Source organism: Clarias gariepinus, chromosome 26, assembly GCF_024256425.1.
Source record: "Clarias gariepinus isolate MV-2021 ecotype Netherlands chromosome 26, CGAR_prim_01v2, whole genome shotgun sequence".
Taxonomy (NCBI): Eukaryota; Metazoa; Chordata; class Actinopteri; order Siluriformes; family Clariidae; genus Clarias; species Clarias gariepinus.
The window spans coordinates 2623877-2651182 of NC_071125.1; the positions used below are offsets into that span (position 1 = coordinate 2623877).

The following is a 27306-nucleotide window of genomic DNA, read 5'->3' on the forward strand; positions in this document are numbered from 1 at the left end:
CTGATGTCAACCCCACTCTACACCACTGAGTTGAACAGATACTGATGTCAGTTTCTGATGCTCCAAAGTTGAGTAGAAAGCCTTCCCAGAAAAATGGAGCTCAAAGTGGGATTCATTTTGAAATAAGCACGGTTAGGAGTGCACAAACTTTTGCATGCCCTAGAATGGAAGTCCGACCTGAGCAGTGAGGCAGGGAGCCGCTCCAGTGGCCGGTGAGCTGGCAGGTCCGTGCGGCGTCTCCGATCAGGCGCCGTCCCCCCATGCACGTGTAGCGTACGGTGGAGCCGAATGTGAACTTATCTCCGATCAGGAGGGCGTGAGGCGGCACGCCGGGGTGCCCACAATCCACCTCTGAAACACAGAATACTTTATAAAGCCCTTATTCACAACCTTATACATCTTAACTTCCATTAAAATGCCTAGTGGATAGAAGTGGTATTGCAACAACATGCTAACACAGGCCCACCCATTGGGGTAGGAATAAAGCTGCCCCATGTAGGAAGGAAGAGCAAAACAAAACAGACAAAAAAGATGTACAGTGGTATTATCTATAAATAATTTTTTTTAATTATTTGTTATATATATATATATATATATATATATATATATATATATATATATATATATATACACACATTTCAAGAAAGTTTGGCTCTTTGAAATTATATTATAAAAAAGTGGGGGGTCGAGACTTTTGCACAGTACTGTATTTAGGAAACAATTTCATCCCTGTTGTTCATTGCGTTTCCTAAACTAAGACTTTTAATAGAACATCTCGCTGCTGTGATGAGAGTCGCATTACAAACCCCTCGACTGTCTCTGAAGCAAAGCTTGCGTATTTAAATCGTAACGGCCCTGAAGGTGATCAGCTGTCTTCAGCTCAGTCTGGGGTTTACTTATGGCACATGCACTCTCTCGCCCCTGCATCCTCTCTCTCCTTCACCTGCATTACCATAATTGGTACGAACAATTATCTAAACAACAGGAAGTGGGATTTTAACGAGGACGCTCGACTGCTTTTAAACGATCTCGCTCTGGAACGTTCGGGCGAAGCAGTTAAAGTAAAAACACTCGTGAAAGTGTTCCTGTACATTTTGAGGCAGTGTTTGTAAATGTCAAAGTAGAAGACATCTAAAGTACCATTTTTAGGTTAAAAGCTTTTCTGGCCATGTTGTAGGAGGCTAATAAACACCTGGTTATTCATTAGTGGGAACTAAGATGAAGGTTACAGTATGCGGAAAAGTTCTGGGAAAACAATCGCCTTGAAGGATGAACGCAGAAAATCTGAACAGGAGGATATTTTACAATAGTAATATAGTCATGTAAATGGTTACACACATCATAGACAGACTGTCTGTATCTGTACATATCTAGCTGTTTATCTGTACAATAATTAATTCTAATATATTATTTATTTATTCTATAAATAAAACAAGATCTTGGCAGGTATTAAGGATTATAGTAGCTCAAATTGGCATTTTGATCAGTTCATGATCTTTTCTTAACTCTATTTGGCAAAAAACCCTACAAAGACTCAAAAACTTAAAAAAGTGTTATATTTTGGAATATTTTACTGCTTATGGATTTTTTTTAGACTATGATTAAATATTAGTTTAGACGATGTTTTAAGGCTTCATCATTGTGCAATACAGAGTTTCTTACCATTTAGTATAACTTAGGCAATATAATGAAATGCATTTTATTAATAAATTATATTTCATGACTGAGAAAAATGGAAAGGTCACATGGGCACAAAAATTACATTATATATAAAATAATATAAGCATTTTGTGAGTGTATGGCGTCAGATTTACTGATATGATAAAAAATTCCTGATATGGAAGCATCTAATTCATATAACTCTCATTAAAAAAGATATTAAGATATTATTTTATAAACAAAGATATCAAGGTTTCTTCCTGCAGTGATAATTGGTAAAAAGTCCACTCTGCTTATTGTATAAAAAAAAAGGTTTTCACAAAATATGGCTTCAATTAAGGCAAAAACAGGTTTTGTGGATTGTTTGGACTTTTTATTTTTACTTGCTAATCTTTAATCTCACATTTTAATAAAGTTATTAAACCACCTTTTATGTTAATTTGTTTATCACTGCCATCTTATTATTTTTGTCACGACACTTATTTATTTATTTATTTATTTATTGTTTGTCTGATTGTTCATTTGCATTCTTGATTACTTACTTAATTAAAGAGGTCCTATTATGCTTTTTCAAATATGATCTTTCATGCATTGTTCAGTCATGTAGCTGTATGTGAACATAAACTATCTGTAACGCTGACAGTGCACGATAAATGGAGTTTTTGTCTATTAAAAAAAAGAATCGGCTCACATTCGCCTAAATGAGTCGTTAGCAAATCTATTTTTACTCTGTTACGGATCCACGTCACTCCGTAACATATTTGCATAATGTCCGCCCACGTTCTACGTCGCGAACGGGAAGGGGATGGAGGGGGGAAAGAGGTGTAATGGTGGAACAGCGCTGCCATTATTTGTTTGGACGAGAGAAGGAGAGATTGTTGTGGATCATTTTCTTTCAAAGATTTTTTAACTGGATTATCTTTGACTGGACGTATTCCCTGGACTTCTCACCCTCCGTCATCGGCCTCTCGGACTTCATTAAGCCCGGTGAGACCAAACCCTAATCGCTATAATCGGATAACACACACACAATAAACACGGACTTCGGACATTTTCCACTCACTCGCACACATACACATACAGTTTATTATATTTAGTTTGTAAATATTATTTATATCTTTGTTTGGTTGTTGTGCACCTTTTTTCGTTTACTTTATTTAGTTTTGTATAATACACGTTTGCTTTATCTAATTGTTTGTGTTTTCCGACACACGCTGTAGCGGTAGACTAGTGATAAATCACCGCGCCATCTGACCAATCACAGCAGGGAGGGCTCACGGAAAGGAGGGGTTTAGACTGACTGAATCTTCGAACTGCTTCACACGAGTCGTTTACGAATCATTTAGAAATGGGGTAAAATTTTATCTATTTTTAGAGAAAACTGAAGTGTTTTTTTAACTTGCCTACATGTAAACCTGTTTTAAGAGACTCATTAAGCAATATTAGCAACCTTTAAAATGGCATAATTGGACCTCTTTAATAACTTATTAGGATTATTGCTTTTTTTTTTTTGCTTTAGTTAAAATGGATTTAAATGGACTTTAACAAACATACAAATGTAAAATGTATTGCAAAGAACAGCTATATTGCTAAAGGAAAGGAGGATTATGAAGGCCATATTAGGACATAAAAACAGAAATGCAATATTATGTGTTTTTAAAAAATGCAGGAGCATACCGATACATTCTGGTAACGGCCGATCCCAGTAAGCCACCGGCTGGCAGGTCAGAACAGACGCCCCGAAGAGGTAGTAACCGGGATTGCAGTCGTAAGACACCACGGTGCCGAAGGTGAAATTCCCGAATTCTATTTTACTCTTCCGTATGGAATTGGCTGGAATTCCGGGATCGGTGCAGTTAACCACTGAGGAAACACGAAGATGTTAAAAAGTTTGTAGCAAAAGCTGTACAGAGCTGCGAAAAGATTGCATTGACTGAATTTAAAAAGTACCTTTTATCGTGTTTTTACCATTTTTTACACTTAATATAAGATTATTATGATGATGATGAGTGTTATTTTAAAAAGAACAAAAAATCCTATTAATGCTTTAGGGGAAATAGTTTGGTGATATTTAAAAATTTTGGAGCTCAAAAACAACATTTTTAACAATATGTAATATTTAAAAAAAAAAGCAAATCATTAAAAGAGATTTATGAAAAGTTCACCTCTGCAGATGGGAGGCTGTTGGCTCCACTGGCGGTCCGAAAGGCACTGGGCCTGAGACGGTCCTTCCAGCGCGTAGCCGTCATTACAGATAAAGCTGACCACATCGTCCAGATTGAACCCGTCTCCCACCGTCCGCCCGTAGATAGGACTTCCTGGATGACCGCAGCTGATCGCTGTCACAAAGCAAATATTTGCTAAAGTGTTTAAAACGTATAAGTAATAATAATAATAATAATAATAATAATACTATTATTGATAAAACAGATCAAAATAAAATCACATGGACTTCTATAAAAGAAATCTATCTTTCAATATCTAGGTTGCGATTGCGATGCTGTATGTACAGTATCACAATATATATATATATACTACTATGATTAAAAAGTCTGTGCTGTAAAGTACGCCACAAATAATTGAATCTCAATAAGGGAAATTAACGCTTTAATTATAATTTTTTTCAAAACAAATATCTACAGATTCATGTTCCAGCCGTGCAAATGAGTTGAGTACATTCTTCTTACTGTATGTCTAGGGCTTAAATAAAGAATAAATCCCACACAAACTAAGTATAAAAAAGACATTTTATTAAAAGTATATACAGGCTTTTGTGACACTCTGTATACTTTCACAATTTGTTATGCGCTCTGATCCGTTCACTATATGTATGTATGTATGTATATAAATATACTTTTAAAAAGATTTGGACCCTACGCTATTCTCAAAACTCACCCAAGACCTCCATGTTTATCGTGTATACAAAACCCTGTGATGAACCTGTCTCGCACTTATCGCCTGGATTTCATCCCGAAGCTCCACTCGCTTTCTGTTTCTTCGTGTTTGTCAGCCTAATCCTCCGGATCAGACGTTCCGAATCTCGTCCTTGAGGAAAAGAAGGGCTTACGGTTCTACACCAGCAGCCCAAGCGCATAATCTGAGTAATCACATTTCTAAAGGTGGGGTACAAGCTGGAGAGGAACTAACGTGGAGGAAAAGCTTAGGGATGAGTGACTGCGGGTCTGAAGGACCACCAGAATAAAATAGGGATAGATTAGCATGTTGTTTGTTTTTGTTTTTTTACCCTTGCCTGATCTCTATTCTCTAATTGCATAATTGACGACTCAAATCAGGTAAAGTTTATTCACCCCTTAAGATGCATTTCCAATCTCCTAATTTAATTTTATTCCTATTTCTCAATTGTATAATAACCGATAATCATGGATTTGAATCGAAACGTTTTTAGGATCAGTCCACGGATCGAAATCTGGACGGTGCCAGTGGACACCCGAAGGACGCCGGACACTCACACACACAGGATGGCAGTTGTCCGGACCAGCTGTGGTCCTGCTGGCAGATTCGCACAGAGGAACCGATGAGTCTGAAGCCTGGGTTGCACTGATACACCACGGTGTCCCTGTAGCCAAAGTTCTCTCCGATCACCTGACCATTCACGATCCGCTCAGGTTCTCCGCAGTGGCCAGCTGAGGAGGGAGATACACACACACACACCTTGATTACTCTGGTGCAAATTTTATACTGAGGAATAAGACACTGAATCCCAGAACACGCCCGACTACGCTGCACGCTCCAACCTCAGCATGAATGATGCTCTTCCTAATGCGGAAGGGTAAGATTTATTGTTTTTTAAACGTGCGGAGAAATGAGCTAGAGTTGTGCTAAGGTTCTGGTGCAAGTTGTCGTTCCCGCACAAAAGCGCCGCGGCATCTGTTTTGCGCGAGGCAGGTGTTTGGGGAAAGCAAAGACGCAGCCTTGATAGATCTCATGATGAAATGCATAACTTAAGATTATGGCTTGGATCGGAGACAGCATAAGGATTGGTGTGTGTGTGTGTGTGTGTGTGTGTGTATGTGCGTGTGTATTGAATCCGGAGCAGCTTGTGGGACCTAGTGACTGATGATACAATCGCTCTCCTCACCAGGAGAGCTCAAACACTCCGCAGAGGCACCGCCGTCTCACATATTTTCTAGCAAATTTATTTCATTAGGAATAAGCAGAAAGCCGTGATCCTGACTTTAGCACTTACTGTACTAAAGAGGATGAAGATGATGATGTTGGTATGACTTTATTTCTATCATTTTTGGAACTTTTGTTACATCCAAAAGTAGGACTTTATATTAACCTCTTAATCTAGACCAATAAGAGGTTTTGTTCCAATTCAATACAATACAGATCGTTCATCTCATCTTTATCCTGTATTCAGGGTCGCGGGGGGCCTGGAACCTATCCCCGGATACTTCAATGTGACCTAATTTTCATGGCTTTGGAGGCGGGAATCGAACCTGGACCCTGGAGGTGCAAGGCGACAAGTGCTAACCACTAAGCCACCATCCATGCCGCAACAATATACACTAAATATCATCGTACAGTATATAACAGTGTGGTGGTATCGATACCCAGGCAGCGAGTCTCCGAGCCGCTCCACAGCCCCGACGGCAGGCACTCGCGCACCGTCGAGCCGACCAGAATGTACCCGGCGTCACAGGTGAAAATGGCCGTCGCTCCGAAGGTCGTCTGAGTTCCAATTTTCTTCCCATTAGGAGGAGTGGGCAGCATCCCGCAAGAAATAACTGCAGTAAAAGGCAATATAGAAGCAGAGGAATGAGCTGGCAAGTATCACAATGTCAAAGGTACAGCTGTAATTTACACCCAATTTAATGGTCTGGCTTTTTTTTCCCCTTTTTTCTTTTTCTTTTCCCTTTTCCTTTACTTTTATTCTTCTCTGCAAAAAAAAAACAAAAACCACGAGACACCAAAGAGAGCGAGAGAAAACACAAGAAGAGATGACTAATCTCAATAATGTCTCAGGATTACTGTTGGGGTAAAAGCAAGCCGGTCGTTCTGAAACACGAGTGAGAGACAAACACGACACGCAGAATCGACATCAACGTACAGTACGAGCCTTCATTACACGTCCGTCCAGGAACTTAGCGACACTACTGTAGATGACGCAGATAGAAGGTGATAAGCAGCCTGGAAATCCCATGCTCACCATCTTTACAGTACATACAGTATGTCTGTATGGGCTGGCAGGCCTGATAAATGGCTTCGACTTGACTCGAGCGAATGCAAGCGGAGAGCAGCGACTTCACCCGAGCCGCCTGCCAACGATAAGGACTCGGGTGATGCTATCACAGGACGGACGGAACCTCTGGACCGTGTACCGTAGGTGGCCGAGGCTGTACCTAAGGCTGAGTGATATCCTAAAAACAATTCCAACAATAATAAAAGATGCTCTCATAGTTCACATGATTAAAACTAAACTTATCATTCGGAATACTTTCCATAACCGTGTTTTTGTTAATAGTCAGATATTACACCGATCGTTCCGCGAGTGCTGCTCTCTGGCTCTCTGCTTTGCCAGAGCATAAAAACAAATGCTGACTGATAACCCGCAATAACAAGTTAAAGCCTATTAAATGTGTATATATGAGGCATGTTAACCACAGTCATGGTGCATTAAGTCACGGGATCAGTCCTTAGCTCACTCTTGCAGCGCGGCCTTTCGTTCCTCCAGCTCCACGTCCCATTAGACATGCAGTGGATGTGGGCGGGGCCAAGACGGTAGTAACCCGGGTTACAGCTGAAGGCGATCTTGGTGCCGTACTCATAGCGAGATCCGTTAACGATCTTCCACTTGCCGTGGTCCAGCGTGAAGGAGCCGATGCTCGGGCACACCATGACTGCGGGATAAGATCAAAGATTAAAAGACGCTTACATTAAATAAGCACCGTTACAGGTTCTAATTAATTTATAATCTGTTATAAACAGTATTGTCTGTTATCATTCCTTAAGATCATACTTCAAAGCCACATTTTGTTTGATGTTCCTGATGAATTCCTCATATCCTGCACTGTATAAACAAATACAACCTTAATGTTTTACATTTTTTAATAACAAATCAAAACATTTTTCCTTATCATAAAAGCTTAGAAATGAAAATATAGGTTTTTAAACCTGGCCTACATAGAACGTGTCCCTGAATTTCATTTCTGTCAGATTATAAAGGATGCAAAAGAATGAGAGAACAAGAGAATGAGAGAAGGGCTACTGTGACGGACAAGAGCCTCCACGCTGCGCCTTCTCCGTTTCAGAATCAATGGCTTCATTTGTTTGTTTTCCTTGTTAACAGCTTGAAGTGGAATGTGATCTGTAGCCTGTGGGGTGTTATTAACTGCAGCTTTTTATTAGTACGAGGGACGTTGAGTCAATGAGGTGAATGAGGTGGTTCGGAACCTATGAACATGTGGAACTGTACACACAAACATTCACCAACACCACTCGCATGTTACAGGATCTCGGCTAGGAGTTATCGCCATATCCACCGTACAGTCCTGAGTTCGCTCTAACTTATTCCTACATGTTCGACCTAACATTAAAGGAGTTCCTGGGAGGCCGGGGTTTCAGAAGTGAATTAGGCAGTTGAATCATAGCTGCGGTGTACTGAGAGAAATTTCCGCCTTGAAGATGTCCAACCACTAGCGACACGCTAGTCCCACTTTGACTTGAACGCCCCTCTTACAGTATTTAGACTTTTTAATAGGGTTTTGTCGGATGCAGGATGCAATGGCAATCCGTCTCAGGGCAGATCCCTTTCATGCTGGTTATTCAGTAAATACAAATTCTATAATGAAGCTTCACATGATTCGATTTGTTTTATAATATCGCACTGAGGAATGTAAGCAGGGTTCATACACTCTTCCTCTACAAATGTTCATGACTTATTCATGGAGTGATTTCACAAGTTCTCCAGGACTTCAGACAAAATTTGCAACACTTGATTAAACGTTTTTTTTTTTTCACACACTCGAGCGATCTGCGTTATTAAAACCTAAAAACACGTTGATTAAAAAAACTAATCGTGCCCTTTTTTTTGTTTGGTTTTTGAAAAACCCATGACTTTTCCAAAACTCTTGATACCTACAATAAATTCATGACCGTTCAAACCGAGCATACACAAACCCAACACCTCATACTTCTATGTCCTCACCTTTAAAGTAACCCTGAAACATAATAAAGCTTAATGAAGACTAATCGCTTTGTAAACAGATGCGCTGTCAAAACACATCCAAGTCGAGTACACACGGTTAAACTCGTCTCTGGTCTCGACAGGGCTAATTACTGTTTAAACCGTGATCCGCGAGTGGACTGATGAAGCCGTGGACGTGTGGAGACGCGTGTGTGGCTTCGCTGTGTCTCACCGGTGCAGCGCGGGATCTTGTTGTGGTTGCTCCAGGTCCCGTCAGCCTGGCACACCGTGCTCGTTACCTCTTTAGACGAGAGCCGGAATCCTTCGTTGCAGAAGTACGTAGCCCGCGTGGCTGCCGAGTAATCGAGCGCCAGGACGCCTCCGTTCACGGGAGCCGCTGGCGTGCCGCAAGACACAGCTGCGGGAATAAAGAGGACGTAATTAATTCTTATCTCAAAACACAAGACTGTAATCGGACAAGACGGTCCTGTTAGTGCTGGAATAAAAATACAGCACATGGCATTTGAAGGACATCTTAAGAAGTATTCCACAGTATCAAATAAGGAGAAGTGCTGGAGAATAAAGACTCTTCCCAAAAGTACAGTCAGATAATTAGGAAACTTACTGTACTTTTTAATTTAGTGGACGTCCATGAATTTATTTCCTTACCTCATTTATATTATAGCGGTTATAATCAGTTCCCTTTATTCCTTTAATAAACATTTGTTTTTATTAGTTATGGTAATGATTAATCGATTAATTGCCTTCAAAGAGACAAAAATATGTTAACTGATAATGTTTGTTTTGCGTAATAATACTCCTTGACTCCTTAAATCTTTTACCCTGTAACACCACAAGAGGGCGCACTTGCAGTTCAGGTGAGTTTCAGTACTGGACGTTGTGTTTTTAGTAGCTTCAGTTTTGAATAAGGACAGACAAAAAAGTTTTTTGTTTGTTTTTCATTCCCTGTTGGTGAAAAAGGAGGACAAGCTGGAAAGGAAACAGCCAATCAGAGTTGTACCTTGTCAGGCTGCGCAAAGTTGAGCGATCAGTGATGCCGGAGTGTTTTTTGTAATGGGGCTAACCCTTTTTTATTGACTTTGGTTGGTATAATGTGTCGGGCTGGTAGGGAAAAAAATACAGATACCATTTGGCAAAGTTCAGCAATTGGCTGAGGGCCGAACTGTCAGGGGCCCCATGGACACCTAAAAAAGTATGGTTAAGCTTATTTGTAAGCTTATTGTAGTTTTCATTATTAAATCAGGTTATTTTTATAATCCATATGCTGAAAAAACACCATCAAATAGCCTATAATTTATGAATAACTAGTGCCTCAGCATATACCCACCAAACCCCCCTCAGTCCCTACTACAAGAGACTGATGAGCGAAAAAATTTGTATAACGCAGCGAAAAATAACATTAAGCTACCTTAACAGTTCTGAAAAAAAAAAAGGCTGGAAAAAAATTTAAAGTTTACAGCATCACGTCCAATAGTATCCAAAGGTTACAAGTCACTACAACCAACCCAGACGGCTCAGGCGGCGCTGCTGCAACCTTACAGGACCCGTCGCCTTCCACCAAAGATAATGTAAAAGAGCAGCTGCCAGCAATGCTAGTGCTAGCAATGCTAACACTATGAGCGAAATTTCAAAAAAAGGTGACGTAGATGCTGATCAACAACAAGCGAGTAGCGGTGCCGTTCTTACCCAGCGTGTTATACTTAAAGATGAACCGACGCTCTCCGGCCCAAACAGCCGACAGACAAGAAGAGCTGCTCAATAGCGCACAGAGGACCAGTTCAGGTAAACGACAGCATTTTTCCTAAAAGTCTAGAGGGGTGCGGATTTACAGGCGGTTATTATTACAGACAAAAGAGCAATGGAGGAAAAGTCCTGGCTAGTGTGCAGTAAAAAAAAAAAAAAAAGGACTGTGTTATAAGCTTTTGTCACTGCCTGTCTGGAGGTTGAGGAAAATAAAACAGTGAGTTAAGTGGAGATGGATTCAATAGCATGAGAGGCCTGCTGAACACATCGCAAACATGCAAACCTGATGGACTCCTTTACAGAAACTACAAACAAGCAAAGCTATAGTACAGTGCTCGCAGAAAACAAAGCTAATTGCTGTGGAAGTAAACCGCTGACATCATTACTTTGTAAAGAACAGTGAAGAGAAGAACGTACAAATAAATCAAGATTGGAAAAAGTAAAGAACAAACAATGAGGAGGGCACCATGCCCACGTTCGGCTTGAGGCACCAAACTGATCACTGAATAAATATTGTGAGTTGAAGGAATTATGCAAATAGATAGTCGATCTCTAGTATAGGTTCGAGTATTGATGCTATTATTTGTGGGTGTTTTTTTTTTCTTTTTTAAATGAGAGTGGGAGGGTTTTCAGCAGTGTCTCGCTATTTTTTAAACAGATGGATCTGGCAACCCTGGAGCACAGAGCATGAGAGCATGTGTGCATGTGAGAGAGCGAGATAGAAGGACAATATAATTTATGCAAAGTTTTCGCTCAGTAATGAGGCCCAAATGTAACTCTACACAGTGGCAGTAATGTTCATTTCACACTGCGATGAGTAAACTTTATCCGCGGTTCACGTGCGTGCCAAACCGTGGGAACTGATTCATACGGATCATGGATCCACTACAGTTCGTTAAACTAATTATTCTCAATGTTTGTTATGTTTTAATTAAACCACATAACTATTCTGTTGATATTGTGCCACTAGAAAAAAAACGTGCACGTTGTTACTATTAATAATTAGCGATTAGTCGATTATTGATTGACGACGTATTTAACTATCGATTAGGAAAAAAAATGCTTGTTGAAAGAATCTTTTCATGATTTCAATTTAGTTATGCAATAATAATAATAATAATTAAATTATAAATGTCTGTTAATTGGATTTTTTCTTTAAATTTCCAGATAATGGAGATTACACTTCTTTTAACCGTACCATATCATACTCTTTTATTTTTTTGTTTAACAGATTAACATAAGCCTTAGACATCTGCAAACTGTGTCTGTTGATGTTTAGCGTTAAAAGTAAATGAGCTTCTACCCCTTCATGCACCACCAATTTTGCAGAAGTGCATTTTTCTAGCCAATCAGAAAATAGGAAACAAGATGTGTTTAAAATTTTTTAAACCAGCCAGGGGATGGGCTATGCACGTTGTCCCCCCTGTCCTTTTACTTGCCTGGGATGACATCATAATAGGTGGGAAATCTGAACCCAGTTTTTAAGGATATTTATGATTAAAAATAAAATAAAGTAAAAAAAATTTTTTATATATCTATAAAAGAGTCTCCATGTGAATGTCTGGAAAAATGATCAAAAATAGATTTTGTGTAATAGGTCAAATTTAAATCTCTGAGGAATGATCATGCGGAATCAAATACACGTGGGTTCTCAGTCCCCAATTATCCACACCCTGGTCACTACTGAAATGTCACTTCTTTAGCCGGCAAGTCAATGGTATTGATTTAAACCGCAACATGGTGAAACATTTCCCAGCGACCACTTGTTTAAATCAGAGAGGAAAGTCTGATACTGAACCTTTGACTGCACTTAGCTATTAATTTAGCTTCACCCCACCCCTGGTGCATTTCACCTTTAAATGATGTAGAGAGAAAAAAAAAAAAAAGACTTGATTGAAACAAGTCTCTGATTAGCCAGCATATTGTTTAATTAAGTCAGGGGAAGCCGAACCGGAGCTGGAGCTTGTTCAAAGCGGACATCAATAAGCCTTACGGGTCATAATGAGATGCGCAATTATTGAGCACTAAAATCTAATGAAATAAATCAAAGCAACAATGGATCTCGCGCAGCATGCTAATAACGGCACATTCAGACCGAGGAGCCCTTTGTTGTTTAACAGTATTAATTAGAAGGAACAAAGGCGAAACTGATGTCTGCTGTCGCCACTTGACACTTGAGATCTGTTTCTGCGTAGATAAGTCGCCCAGTGAACCCCTCGAATGGGGTCTGGGTTAGGAGTCGACACGTCGCGTCCCATTAGAGTCAATCTGGTCTTGTCTTCAAGTTTAACAACTTTTAAAGAGTTGCTAACTCAGAGTTCTAAAGACATTATATAAAGTGCAAAAACATTCAGACCTCTGATGTAACTACTGTTAGATAAACTATTCACAGAGCTACACTGTACATCAGGGGTTCATGACCCGGACCTTTAACATGAAGGTCCATCTCTCTCGCATGATAACAACTCACATGAGCTTATGTATTCATTTTCACATTGATATTGTCTTTTATAGAAAGAGCATCTTCTCTTTACAGGGCTGGGGAAATGAGTGAAGGAAACTGAAAACATTAAAATAAAACTGTGAACACATTTTACTGTTTCATGACCTTAAGCACCTCTGATGCTTCAAGAAAAACCTGACGATCTTAGAGGAGTGAAGTAACTGTACAAAAGAGGATTAGAGCCGGTGTTTACAAGAATATTTGAGTTCTGACTTGATCTCAGAATTTTGACTTGTTTTTCAGAAATCTGACTTTAATTCAGCTTCACCATAACTTAAGTTCAAATTTAAGACTTTAATTTTTTTTTCCTGAATTTTGACTTTAATATCAGAAATCTGATTTTCAAAATTTAGAGTTTTTTTTCAGAATTCTGACTTTAAACTCAGACTTTTTTAACTGAATTTTTAATTTAATATCAGAAATCTGTCTTTAAAATTTAGAATTTTGACGTTTTTCTTAGAAATCTCACATTAAACTGATTCATTTGATTTTAATCCCAGAATTTTCCCCTTAAAATTCTTACTTTTGCCTTGAAATTCTAAATTTAAACTTTTACAGAATTCTGAAATGCAGGTGTATAACCCGACTTTAAATTCATAAACCTTTCCATACGAAATATTGATGTAAACAATTTGTAGGTATATGGCCGGTACAGTATATAAAAACATTTTGTTCTTGATTTAGTCTTAAATACCAAAAATGTTGGTAAAGCATTTTCTTTCTTTCTTTTCTTTTATTATTATTATTTATTTGTTTTCATCACAACATACTCTTTGGTACAAACTCAATGTCACACGGCTATGAACTAAAATGTAAATTCTGTCTACCTTGGCATGCTGGCACAGCGGTGTCCCAGGCCAGATAGCCAAATTCGGTCTTCTTGCACATGGCCATGCTTTTCCCAATCAGCCTGTATCCTCGGTCACAGGCCCATCGCACGACGCTGTTAACGTGGCCGCCGGTTTGGCTAACCACGAAACCGTGCTGCGGAGAGTCCGGGGTGCTGCAGTACATCGCTACAGATAAACGCACAGACTTGAGAAATACACTGGAAGTGCTCTGGTGCGGCGTAGAAATGAACCAAAGTGATGAAAGCATGCTGTATTTATTTCATCATTAATTACAAGAAGTGTGAACATTTGTACAGAGTTGATGGTGTTTAGAAAAAGTTAAAAAAAGACCCAAATGTGTTTAGCCAATTTGAAAAATATTATTAATTAGTACACTCCTGATTAATGATAATACACATGAAATTATTGATACATATAATTTAAAAAACACTGCATAAGTTTTTCCTAATGAATAAATAAAAACTGACTCTATAACATATACTACATTTCTGTAAAACACACTCACACAAATATTTTACTCTAATTATAGTCTAACATTCATTGCGTGAATGTGCATGTGATATCCTGTATTACGTTCTGTAATACATAATCGTTTATCTTGGTATGTTACTGTAACATCTAGAAGACATTCACAAGCACAAAACACTTAACAAATGGAAAGACGTCATGAGCTTACAGACAGGACGGATGGGGGACACGTGGCCAGGACAGACAGATGCAGACGCGCAACGCGAGACACGCATGCGACTGAGAAAGAATTACCAATCGGGGGGGATACATACTTTGATACTCACCCACGTACGTGATGCGAAAGCCCTTGCGGTTGGTGCCGTGGTCAGAGGACCAGCGCAGGAAGAGCTCGTGGCCCGTGGTGCTCAGGATGAAGGGCGTGGCCAGCTCACCGCTCAACACCGCCAGGCTCGGGCTGTAGATGTGGGGACCTGAGTGAACATATAATTACTCATGATGAATTTGATTTTTTAATTAAAATGCTTTATCATTATTATATTTTTCAGCACATGTTTTTATTTTAACTGCACATTTTCCGGAGCCTGACAGCTGCTCGGACCTAAAATTTCTTCTGATAACTGCGTTACATTTGTAAAGTCAGTTCCTCAGAAAGGTGTTTTGTTTTATCCAGAACACCTCTGGGGTGTGCTGTGGCGTTTGGTCCAGGACGTTAGTGGCAGATCCTTTGGGTGCCGTGGGATGCGTTAGGATGGGGCCTCCATGGATAGGACTTATTTGTTTCGTGCATTCCATAAATGCTCGACCAGGGTGAGATCTGGGGAGTTTGAAGGCTGAAACAGCAACCTTAAATTCTTTGCCTGATAAGACCTATCAGACGCAGTAGGCTGTGATGCACTGAGTGTTCTGGTGCCTTTATCTAATGGCCAGCATTAATGTCTTTCAGCAATTTGTACTTTATTGACTTTGTTGGAACAGACTGGATGGTTTGGCCTTTGGTCCTCCCAGGTTTACACAAGCCTTGGGTACTGATGATCCTGTCACCAGTTTACTGGTATATAATTAATAATCAGTATTATTCAATTCGTCTAACATAGATGAATTGAATAATTGTGGTTAATAGGTGCATATGCATATGATAGCGATATTATATGTAAGAAACTTTATTTAAGGTAATGATGGACTAAAGCATGATGAGAATGATTAGAGGGGATTTAATACAATTTGTTTTTAGACATTAGACATAGTGTAACTATAAAAGTCACGTTGAAACTGGTGCGGGTTGTTTTTCCAGGAGTTGGTCTCGACCCGTTATTCCTAATGAAAGGAACTCTTAATGCTTCAGAATATCGAGACATTTTGGACAATTTCATGCTCCCAACATTGTGAAGATAGCAGATTGCAGCCCCTTCCAGTTCCAACATGACTGCGCAGCAATGCATAAAGCAAGATCCATAAAGACATGAATAAGCGAGTTTGGTGTGAAAGAACTTGACTGGCCTGCACGGAGTCAACCTGATAAAACACCTTTGTCACCTTTGGCGAGCCAGGCCTTCTCATCCAACATTAGTGTCTGACCTCACAAATGCGCTTCTGGAAGAATAATCAAAAATGTCCCATAAACACACTCCTAAACCTTGTGAAAAGCCTTCCCAGAGTTCCCAGTTGAAGCGGTTATGGTTGCAAAGGGGGCGGGGCCAACATCATATTAAACCCTATGGAATTAGAATTGGATGTTACTCAAGTTCATATGCATGTGAAGGCAGGCGAGCGAATACTTTTGGCAATGTAGTGTATTTTCCCTGTTTCATAAAGACTACTTAAGCAGCTATCGGTGCATACTGGTGGCACGGTCGCTTAGTGGTTAGCACTGTCGCCTTGCACCTCCAGGGGCAGGGTTCGATTCCAGTCTCAGGCCTGTGTGCATGGAGTTTGCATGTTCTCCCCGTGCTTGATGCGTTTACTCTGGGTACTCCGGTTTTCTCTCACAGTCCAAAGACATGTAGATTAGGCTAATTGGTGTTCCCAAAGTGTGTGAATGTTGACCAGAGGTCCTACCATGTAAATGTAAATAAATACAATAGTAATCACCATTGTCTTTCATGGTCCCTAGTTGGACTACAGAGGTTCCTAGATGGATGGATGGACCACTCCTGTACTGGACACCATCATCATCAACACATTAGTTTTTAATTTTATTATATATTTAAATTGGCTTTATGCTACAGCATATTACAACTGACCATAAAGAAATAAAAAATGTTCAGTCTGCTACTTCTGACTTTTTTTTTTCAGGCTTAATAAGGATTAAAATTGTGTTGGTCTGGACACTACAGAAAAACTCAATCTCGAACACTTCTACTTCAATAAAATCTCAAGTCATCTTGGCGGTTTAAACTAAACCCAGGTAATAGTAATTCTCTTAATAGCACGTACAGAAAATAGACTTAACCTGACTCTGAACACACATAGCTCTCCTCTCATAATACTGACCCAACTTTTTAAAATGGTGTTGAAAAGGAGGACAAAAAAAAGAAAAGCTTTGATGTGAAAGCTTGTACAATTCAGACGTCTGTCTTTTGTCTTTCGATTCTTATAGACCGAGGCCTGATTTCTATTCACAGGGTTTTGAAACAATGACTGGCGCTCAATCATCATCAAGATCAACATCAAGTATGCACGAAGCTAATCTCCTTGTGTTTAATTATAAGAATAGACCCTTAAAGTGACTGGAGAACGAGCAGATCTACGGCATAAACAATCTGCACTGATTCGAGACAGCGTGAGGAAGGAATGCAACGCGTCTGTCACAACATGATGCTGATGCAACACGGCTCCGTTTAAAAGCAAGCAGCGACCACGGGAGCGCCGCTGTCCGTGCAGAACCGTCGCGAAACATAACGATGGAAATCCCAAAATGATGAAAGTGTCAGAATCGTACCCTGTTCTGGAGTACCGAAGAGACGAGTCTAAAACAGACAAGTCTTCTCATTTGCTGGTCCACTGGGGCTTCTCGAATGCCATGGGCATTTAATGACCTACTAATCAATGATGAGTAATAGGGTAATTTGCTAATAGTGCACACTTAAGTAATTACCGTCTAACGACATTTTAAATGTGGTTCGGAATAATAATAAATTCCAATCAGCAACCCGGCATCGAGGGTGTCTCATCTTCTTATTCTATGCAGTTTTTTATTTTATATAAGTATTTAATTTATAACAAATAATTAATCACGTTATAGTGAAAACGATCACTATCAGTTCTTAATGAGACATGACGAAATAAACAATTAACGCGGGACACGCTAAATATTACGCATTATACAACCGCCAGTTCCAAACTAGTAATCTGATTGGACGAGAGGTCTTCCACGAGTGGTGATATGGAGCATTTCAGGAAGAAAACACATCTAATAACGTTAAACATTTTTTCCTCCTTCGTAATTGCTTAGAGTTTGTTCCGAATTTCCTCTGAACTGTCTGTTTTGTTTTTTTCACAACTCTAACATAAGACTGAATACCAAATCCCTCTTGAATCCTTTGTTCCACACTCCAAGTAGCACCCTTGATCAGGGATTAGAAAAAGATTTGAGATTCAGCCCTGTGTTAAAAGCTAGTGCACTATGTAGGGTTTACAATCCCTTGTTCCACGAACCAAGTAGCGTCCTTGATCATGGATTAGAGAGGGAATGGGATTCAGTCTTATGTTAGAAGCTAGATACATAGTGCACAAGCTTTCCATTTAACCCATAAAATTCAGAAGTAAGTTGATATTCTAAAGCAGAATAACTGGAAATATAAAGTAAATCCCGTAAGTTTCTCAAGACAGTCCACCACCTCCATGGTTGATTCTTCTCACCTTTTGGCTTTGTCGTACCAGGGGGAATTTTAAACTACTTGCACTCTTGTTAAGTTTTGGTTGCTAACTGTCGGTTCCAAGCTCTGCCGGACGTAGTTAAAAGAGTTGAAAGAGTGCGAAATTAATGTTGTATAAAAGCAGTATCAAACTTGAGGTCATGCTGTTGTACTGAATATAACATCATATTGTATAATAGCTGATATTCAGTGCAACAGCACGAACTTGAGTGTTATATCGCTTAATTGAATTATTTTCCATGGTGCTAAATTCTGAGTTCTGATTAGTACATGGTCCTGCTACTGTGCTCGTTCTAAATGGGTTTCGTTTCTATAGTAACAAATGCATCACAGATGGCAGGATGCCAGGAAATGATTATTTCATAGTTTTGGAAGAAGTATGCAGTATGAGAACTTTGTTAGAGTCAGAAGTATGGCTGCTACATAATAAAAATCAGAGAATGTTTTTTACTATTTCAAAATTATGACTTATTATCTGAATTATTACTTACTGTCTCATAATTATAACTTATCCCATGATTAACACTTATTCCTTTAAAATTATAACTTACTATCTCATATTTATGGCTTACTATCTCATAATTATAACTTTTCAGAATTATGACTTATAGCCTCATAATTATGACTTATCTCATGATTACTACTTACTCCCTTAAAATTCTGACTTACTATCTCATATTTATGGCTTACTATCTCATAATAATGACTTTTAATAATTATGACTTATAGCCTCATAATTATGACTTATCTCATGATTACTACTTACTCCCTTAAAATTCTGACTTACTATCTCATATTTATAGCTTACTATCTCATAATAATGACTTTTAATAATTATGACTTATAGCCTCATAATTCTGACTTATCTCAAGATTACTACTTACTTCCTTAAAATTATGACTTACTATCTCATAATTGTGACTTACTATCTCAAAATTATGACTTGATTCCTCATAATTATGTCCTATCTCATGATTACTACTTACCCCCTTAAAATGATGTCTTTTGATCTCATAATTGTGCCTTACTATCTCATAAGTATGACTTACTATCTCATAAGTATGAGTTCATTATGACTTATTGTCTCATAATTACGACTTAGCAAACAATTATGACTTTCTAACTCATCAAATTAGTCGTAAGTAAGTAATAACTATTAATGAGTAATAAATAGTTATAAGATAAGCTCTCAGATCATGCTCCATGACTTTAAATTCAACTATAATTAATTAAAAGTAAGTCATTTGTATATAGAAATTGTAATAATTAAAATCATAGAATTATTATTATGGTAATTAATGAATAGGAATAACAGTAACTCATTTATTGATTATTCTCCAATACTTAAACAACTTGTCTACGCATTTATGTTTACCGTCAAAGATCTCCAGGATGTCAAACTCCTTCTCGGTTTGGAAGAGCTCAAAGTGCAGAGTGACGTTGTAGCCCTTCTCCACACTGATCTTCCATGAACACATCTGCTGGTTGGGGTAGTTTTCTGGGAAACCTGGACTCAAGATCACGCCAGTGGAGTCGAAAAACTCCTCGTTGTTAGGGCATTGCACTGAAAAGAGAGCAGATATTAATCCACGGAGTCAAAATAGAATTTGGGCATGAAAAAGGTATGGCTTTGCAAATAACCAACAATTCTTTATGTTGGTTTTTAATTTCATTGGTAAGCAGGTCTGGATATCTAGGCGGAGCTAAAGATAGTAATTAAACAGTCCAACAGTCATCACTAATTGATTTTAAACAGCAATTAGATCCAAATTAAACCTGCCATCTTCTAATTGGGGCGAATCCCAAGTGCTTTTTTACTCACTTTAATTGTTCCCTATATAGGGTTTAACATAATGGAGATCATAAATGCTACAGAAAGACAGTTGAGATTCAGCCTCGGAAAAATTAATCTTTTTTATCGTATGATTAGGATCGCATTCCCTGAAACGTCTCTGTATTTCTGACGAAAGATTAAAATTTTGGCACCCTTGGGGGCACGAGCAGCCGATATGGTATGTTTTGCTTCTCTGTCTTTTTTTATTAACGTTACAAAAAAGTTAAAACTAAGGAAAGGCTTTTGTGATCTTTTATGCTATCTGATATTTTCACAGCCTTAAGATGCAGTTCCACAATTGACCTGGATCAAAGCGAAATCCGTTGTATATATTTTGGTGTTAGGAAAACACACCATGTGAGTTCCAGAATAATTATTTTATTACAGATAAAAGTTCTCATTAAAGCCTAATGTCAGTTGTAAGGATCATAAAGCTCACATGTGGAACTAAGGAGTCTAAAGAATGCTGACTGGGCACGTGGGACAGGATATTAATGAGACAACGGCATGAGAAACAAATGAGGCGTCACTGCCAGGCTCACCTTGGCACGCTGGAGGAGTTCCATCCATCTGCAACCTCTCACCCAGACGACAAGTCAAAATCTCACTGCCCAACAATGTGAAGCCTGGAAGGCACCGGTACCTGATGATATCTCCTGTTCAGCAGGCGTGCAAACACACACACACAAGGATATTAACAAGATTTGTCGGCTTGCAAGGACGACAGTAATGATGACGAATCAAGTGGACAAAGGAAACATTCGCAGTAAGAGTTTACTTAGACGTGAGTAATGGGACCATGCTACAACCAGTGGCTATGTTTACACACTATTTAATAACCTGTTAATAATCCGACTGTGAGAAATAAAAGCAGTTCATGTATGCATCATGTCAGAATAAAACCGAGTCTCTATTTAGTCAAATGAGGTGTGTAATCCTTTTTAATTATCTGTGGATTCAAAGGAAAATAGTCATGTAACCTTTTAGGTTAGAATAATAGTAATAATAATAATAATAATAATAATAATAATAGGAATTTATTTTAGGTGTCTGTGTACTTTATGTGTGTTTGAGTCACAATGCGCTCCTGGGGCAATAAATCCCACATGTCAAGTTACTTCAAGCCTACTGATTTTCCTGTATTTATATAAAACCCCAGTAAAGTAGGAACAGGGTTTAAAATTCATCCGAAATGATGCATGTCAGCAATGTTGAATAAATACATGTAGGAGAAAATATCATTATAATACACTGTTGAAGGTAAGACAGATCCCCTTTCTGATGCGACCCTGCCATTTTGCAGTATTCAGGCCTGGGGCCGGCACTGCATCTGGTGGGGTTTGGACACTGGTTGGGAGTCGGACCCGGACCATCCACATGGCGGACGAGAAACCTACCACTCAGCCACCAACGCCCTTTTATAATTATAATACACTGCCTGGCCGTAAAAATAAAAAGTCACTATTTCAATGCATCAGCTGTATCAAGCAAAAAAAAAAAAAAAAAAAACACAACTAAGGGGATTTGAAATGACTTGAACTGGGTTAAGAAGGATTGCCCTAAAATTTCAACTCTATGTAAGAAATATGGTCACTTAAATGGAGATTACTTAAACCCTTGGTGAAGTTGTATGGTTAAAAATAAACAGTAAAAACCATTCACTCTTTCACTCATTGTCGGTACTACTTTATCCTGTACACAGGGTCATGGGTCGCCTGGAGCGCTATCCCAGGAGACTTAGGGCATGGGGCGAAGTTCACCCTGGACAGGATGCCAATCCATCTCAGGGCAAACACACATATACTGTACACTTTCTCACAATTTCGGAGAACCCCAATTATCCTAATCTGTACGTCTTTGGACTGTGGGAGGAAACCCGGAGGAACCCACCAAGCACGGGGAGAACATGCAACCTCCTTGCGCGCAGAGGTGCGGGAATTAAACCCAGACCCTGGAGGTGCAACGCAACAGTGCTAACCACTATCCCAAGTTGTCACCCAGTAAAAACCATATTTGATAAGAACTCACTGGATTGTGACTTAAGGTCTATGATGAGTTAGTAAGACTCCCCCCGCCCTCCCAAAAAAAAAAAGGTTTGTATCTGCTAGGGAGAAAAAGGTCATGTGACTTGTTGAATCCAGATTGACTCTATTCCAGAGCGATGGGTGTGTCAAGGTAAGAAGGGAAGCTCATGAAGCGATGCACTCATCATTACCCTGTCCACTGTACGAGTCTCTGGAGACAGTGTTATGATCTGGGGTCGCTCCAGTTGCACAGGTCTAGACTCAGCAACATTATGTGGCATTAAAATGAAGTCAGCTGATGTTCTGAATGTACTGAATGACCAGGTTTTTCGCATCTATAGGGTTTTTTAAAATGTGCGATTTTTGGTCAGGCAGTGCATAAGTTAGGTTTATTACGATTCTATTCCCAGACGGTCGACAGTAGGTCTCATTAGAAGAATATGGTACAATGTGTGCAGTTTGTTATTTTCTAAGAAACACTCTTGTTCAGGTTTTTGGCCGTCACATATAGTACTCTGTCTATTCAGTAATCACACTAAAATAATAAACGCTAGACTTACACTTGTGGCTGTTATGCAGCAATAACAAAATTGTCCAATCTAATCAGCTTTCCTTTACCAAACAATTTTTTTCATACTCATATAGGCCAGTCCTTACAAAATAAATAATATAGCTTTATATCATAAGGCGTTTAGCGTGGGTCAAACCCCTAAACCCTGTAAAAAATAGTTCCAATGTCCCTAATTGGGTATCATGTTGTGTTTTATTCCACCACTGAGCTCCAATTCAACCATGATTGTGATGTTCAATGCCTACTGTACTGTACTGTATATGAATACTGTGTATTTGTTATTCAAATTACAGGCAGAATGATTAAAACTCATGACCTTGTACAAGGTGGTATCAAAAAGTTTCGAGACTAGTTTTGTAACACGCCAACAGATGGAAGCACAAGGCTGTACGCGGTCACAGGAATCACCTTCCTTCATAAGTCGGCGTGCCAAAAGACATCACCCTGTCTACACCAAGAGCTGTGCAACTGGTGCTATTCTGAGCATGTGGTCATTACCACGTCTGCTATTTCATCATGGACAGCAAGTTAAAACAAACGTGAAATCCTGGGTAAATATGCCACAGAGACGTTTGACATGCTTCTCCAAGTTTATGGCGATACTGCAATGAGTTGTTTGTGGATTTTGAGTGGAAGAACATCGAGAGCGGACGAACATCACTGGAAAATGATAAGCGATCAGGAAGACCTGAACGAGCTCAACCAACGAGAACGTCAAAACCATTCAGCATGATGATCGTCGGAGAACGTCCACACCGACCCTACTCACCAGATAATAATAAAGTATTTAAAAATGATAATAAAGTAACTTTTTTGACACCACCTTGTTGTTGTTCTGGTAACATTTACATTAAAACTCATGTGCTTAACTCTGGGTTGTGTTGGGTTTAGTTGCATTAGGCAGTATGGGTGTGTCTCTGAAGTTTGCATGTTTATGTCAAAATCAGCGCTTCCTGGTTTTCCTCCAACAGTATACCTTGCTGTGAAAAAGTATTTCTCATTTGTTACACTTAAATGCTGTTTTAATATTACACAAATACAACCCAAGTAAATACAAACTGCAATTTTTAAATTATAACGTCCAGAAAAAAAGGCTGTTCAAAACAATCTGGCCCTATATGAAAAAGTAATTGCCCCCTAAATTCAGTAATTGGTTCTAACACACTTGGTGGCAAAATCTGCAATCAAGCGTTTGTGAAAATACTTTTTCACGGCATTGTATAGACATACATTGCACTGTAGATTGACTGGGGTTTCCCAAATGCCTGTTGAGTCAGTTTTTGATGTGTGAGAGTGTGTGTTTGTGCTCTGGGATGGGATGGCACACCGGGGTTATGCCCTAAGTTCCCTGGGATAAGCTCTATGTGCCATGTGACCCAACATGTTATACAGTAAGCAGTATAATGACTGATGAGTGGATAGATATACAGTACTGTAGTAGGGCTGTGCGATACGGACAAAAGAAACCTATCACGATTTTTTTAAAGAATATTGCGATTTTGACACACAGACATGTTTTACAGTGTGCATATAAAAGTTTTTTCTAAAGGAAAACAAATAGATCTTTATCAAAGACCTGCAACGTCTTTAAAACAGACATAAGACAAAACAGACCTATGGCAAAAAGTAAATGTGTGTGTGTGTGTGTGTGTGTGTGTTAGGACTGTAGCTGACTTTAAGTAAGGAAAAAAAAAACTAAGGCACACTGTTATGTACTAAAATGCCTCCCTGCCCAGACCCATAATCTCTATCAAATTTTATATTAGAAAATAAATTTCTAGGTTTATGATTTACAAATTGCACCAAATGAATTTAATTACAAAATAAGCAATATAAAAAAACATTATAAATTACATATTTTTTTCATATACAACATGTACATTTTTATATTGCTTATTTTATACTAAAAATCATTTCGTGTAATTTTTCATTACAAACAATATTTATTTAGTGTAAACATTTTTGTATTACATGACAAACCCCTGCAAAATAAATGTGCCACAAAATAAACATTATATGAGAATTTGTATTACGTGTCCTAATTTTCTATTAATTAATTTTTCTATTAATTTGTCACGTGCCTAGGGTTAATTATTACAATAATAACATATTTGATTGATAATAATATGCGTTTTTGATTGTGGTGTCCTAATATATTAGATAGTGATTGTGTAGAGGGGGTTGTGGGGGGGGGGCAATCCATTGCAGGGGGGCATTTTAGCGCATAACACACACATTAATATAAATAATTATACAAAAACTCTACGTTGTGCAACCTAACTTTCAGAAGTAAAAGTTAGAAATTTACAGCTCAGCCATAACATAAGCCTTTACTGACAATTTCTGTCGTTTTCTTTTGCTGGTTTCTTCTTCTCTTGGTTTGCTGATATTTTTATCGCTCTTTTCCATTTTGCAGCCTCAACAGAACGCTCGATCGAATCAATACACAGCTAACTGTTTGCGTCTTCTTCCGCTTTGTGAGTGACGTAAGCGCTTCTTCATCAGTTTAAATGATTAAATGTCAGATTTAAGGAAACGTTCGCTGTGTGATTGTATTGGAATGCCCAGGGTTTTCTCCAGAAGCACATGCATTACGGTTTAGATGTTAATATAGTACATTTTTATTGCACCTGCAAGCGCGCTGTCTCACGCCAAACAAATAATTGCGCAAAAACATAACGCAAGCTTTTAAAATTCATTAAACGAAACTTCAAGGCAGAAGATTTTGCCTCAATCATTTTTACTCGAGGAATCATTTTAGCCCTAGTGTGTGTGTGTGTGTGTGTGTGTGTGTGCACGTGTGTGTGTGTCCCTGTTTCTGCAGCCTATTTGTCGTTAAGCTTAGTCTTCTGTTCTCACGCTCTGTTTAAATGTATCGTGCTGCGTCGTGATTGGTTCAAATAGCACACTGCGGGAAAAGTCGGGAGCGCACTAAAAATTCGCGCTATAGGGCAATTTAGAAATCGCACATATTCACATCGCGATTTTGATACGTGATTTCAATGAATCACGCACAGCCCTATACCGTACACGCAGTAAATATAGTGCTGTAGAAAATAAATGATGTAGAGCAAAGAAGGCTTAAAAGGTAATGTAAATGAGACGGATATAAAATGGATCATAAAGTACAGTAAAGAAAAAAAAACTACATGGCTGTCTTTTCTTTTGTATTTTTTACAGTCCTGTACAGGATAAGCGGTATAGAGAAGGCATGAGAGTGTGAGTGAGTGATCTTTTCCTAAAAATGTTACTTTCCTCAAAACCATTTAAACATTTCTCTCAATAAGATTTGCATTTTAATGTAAAATAAGTGTCCCGAACGCTAAAACGCAATCGCTTTCCGCTGACACAGAAGAAACAGAAGAAAGGATAAAAACTCACAAACCTTAGGGTGGCTAAAACTTATGAACGGTGCTCCGAATAGCTGATTTGGTGATGCTGATCTGCATTTATTTGGATTAACAAGAATCTGCTGATTAATATTTAACCAAATGCAAATACGCTAACCAGAATGAATTTATGAACCTGCATGAACGCTTCACTGTGTGTCTAGCTGAGACATAACAGAGACAGGGAGACATAACAGGGACAGGGAGACAAAACAAGGACAGGGAGACTGAACAGGGACAGGGATCCTGCAGGACGCAATAAAAAAGCCTGGCTGACGCTGCATCGAAATACTGTAACACCACTAACAGCCAGTGTGTGTGTGTGTGTGTGTGTGTGCACGTGTGTTTGACGTACCGATTTCCAGCTCGTCGCCGTCAGTGAGGATCTCAGCGTTCGTGACAGGTGGAGGAGGCTGACACACACGGAGCTGGTACGCTAGAAAAGACAGAAGGTGACAGCCAGGAAGTGAGCGACTGAAATGCGAGACAGGTCTAAGAGCGGTGCAGAAAGGCACGGTTTCATGAAAAACAGCAAATGCATCACGACACACTCGCTACACAAGACGGATCATGAGCTAGTGGGCAGCGGCAGAAGGAGCAGCAGCGCGTGGGGGTGTAGAGGCACATCGCGACACGCTCCAGAGTCCTCTGCCAGACGGCATGAGGGTGGAAATCTGTGAGAGGGCAGACGGGGGTCACCAGCACTTCTGGTGGCTTTGTGAAAACTGTAATTAAAAGTTTAGTCTGCCAAACGTAAAGACTCTGTACGGGAGAAATCAGCTAGAAGTTACGCATGCTTTCACACACTCAGAACATCATAAGGATTTGGAATTGGATTTTCATGACCTCCAGGGAAACACATACAAAAAATAAATATTATTTAAATGTAAATTATTTTTATGTTTATTTATGTTTTGTATGAATACAGTAGAATATAATATAAAACTCCTGAAACTATGAGATAAAAAAAAAAAAAAATCACATGGAGAATAATTGAATCTTGTGCAAAACAACACAAACCGTAAATAAATAAGGTTTACATACAGCGTACTGTTGGTTGACTGGGGTTTCCCAAACTGAGTCAGTTTTGGTGTGTGAGAGTGTGTGTTTGTGCTCTGGGATGGGTTGGCACCCTGGGGTTATGCCCTAGGTTTCCTTAGAGAAGCTCGATGTGCCATGAGACCCTACAGTACATGTTATACAGTAAGCAGTATA

General features: G+C 39.0%; 1 protein-coding gene across 1 annotated transcript in view; it reads right to left on the reverse strand.

Moving 5' to 3' along the window:
* csmd3a (CUB and Sushi multiple domains 3a) overlaps positions 1–27306 on the reverse strand; it is a 302574-nt gene that overhangs the window by 60136 nt on the left and 215132 nt on the right. The window contains exons 45-56 of the mRNA XM_053487612.1: positions 26447–26527; positions 20650–20763; positions 19649–19837; positions 14722–14868; positions 13904–14092; positions 9042–9227; positions 7329–7523; positions 6237–6410; positions 5130–5303; positions 3825–3998; positions 3337–3522; positions 178–351 (exon numbers count right to left, since the gene is read on the reverse strand). Coding sequence (XP_053343587.1) covers positions 178–351; positions 3337–3522; positions 3825–3998; positions 5130–5303; positions 6237–6410; positions 7329–7523; positions 9042–9227; positions 13904–14092; positions 14722–14868; positions 19649–19837; positions 20650–20763; positions 26447–26527 — 1983 coding nt within the window. The remainder of the gene's footprint in view (positions 1–177; positions 352–3336; positions 3523–3824; positions 3999–5129; positions 5304–6236; positions 6411–7328; positions 7524–9041; positions 9228–13903; positions 14093–14721; positions 14869–19648; positions 19838–20649; positions 20764–26446; positions 26528–27306) is intronic.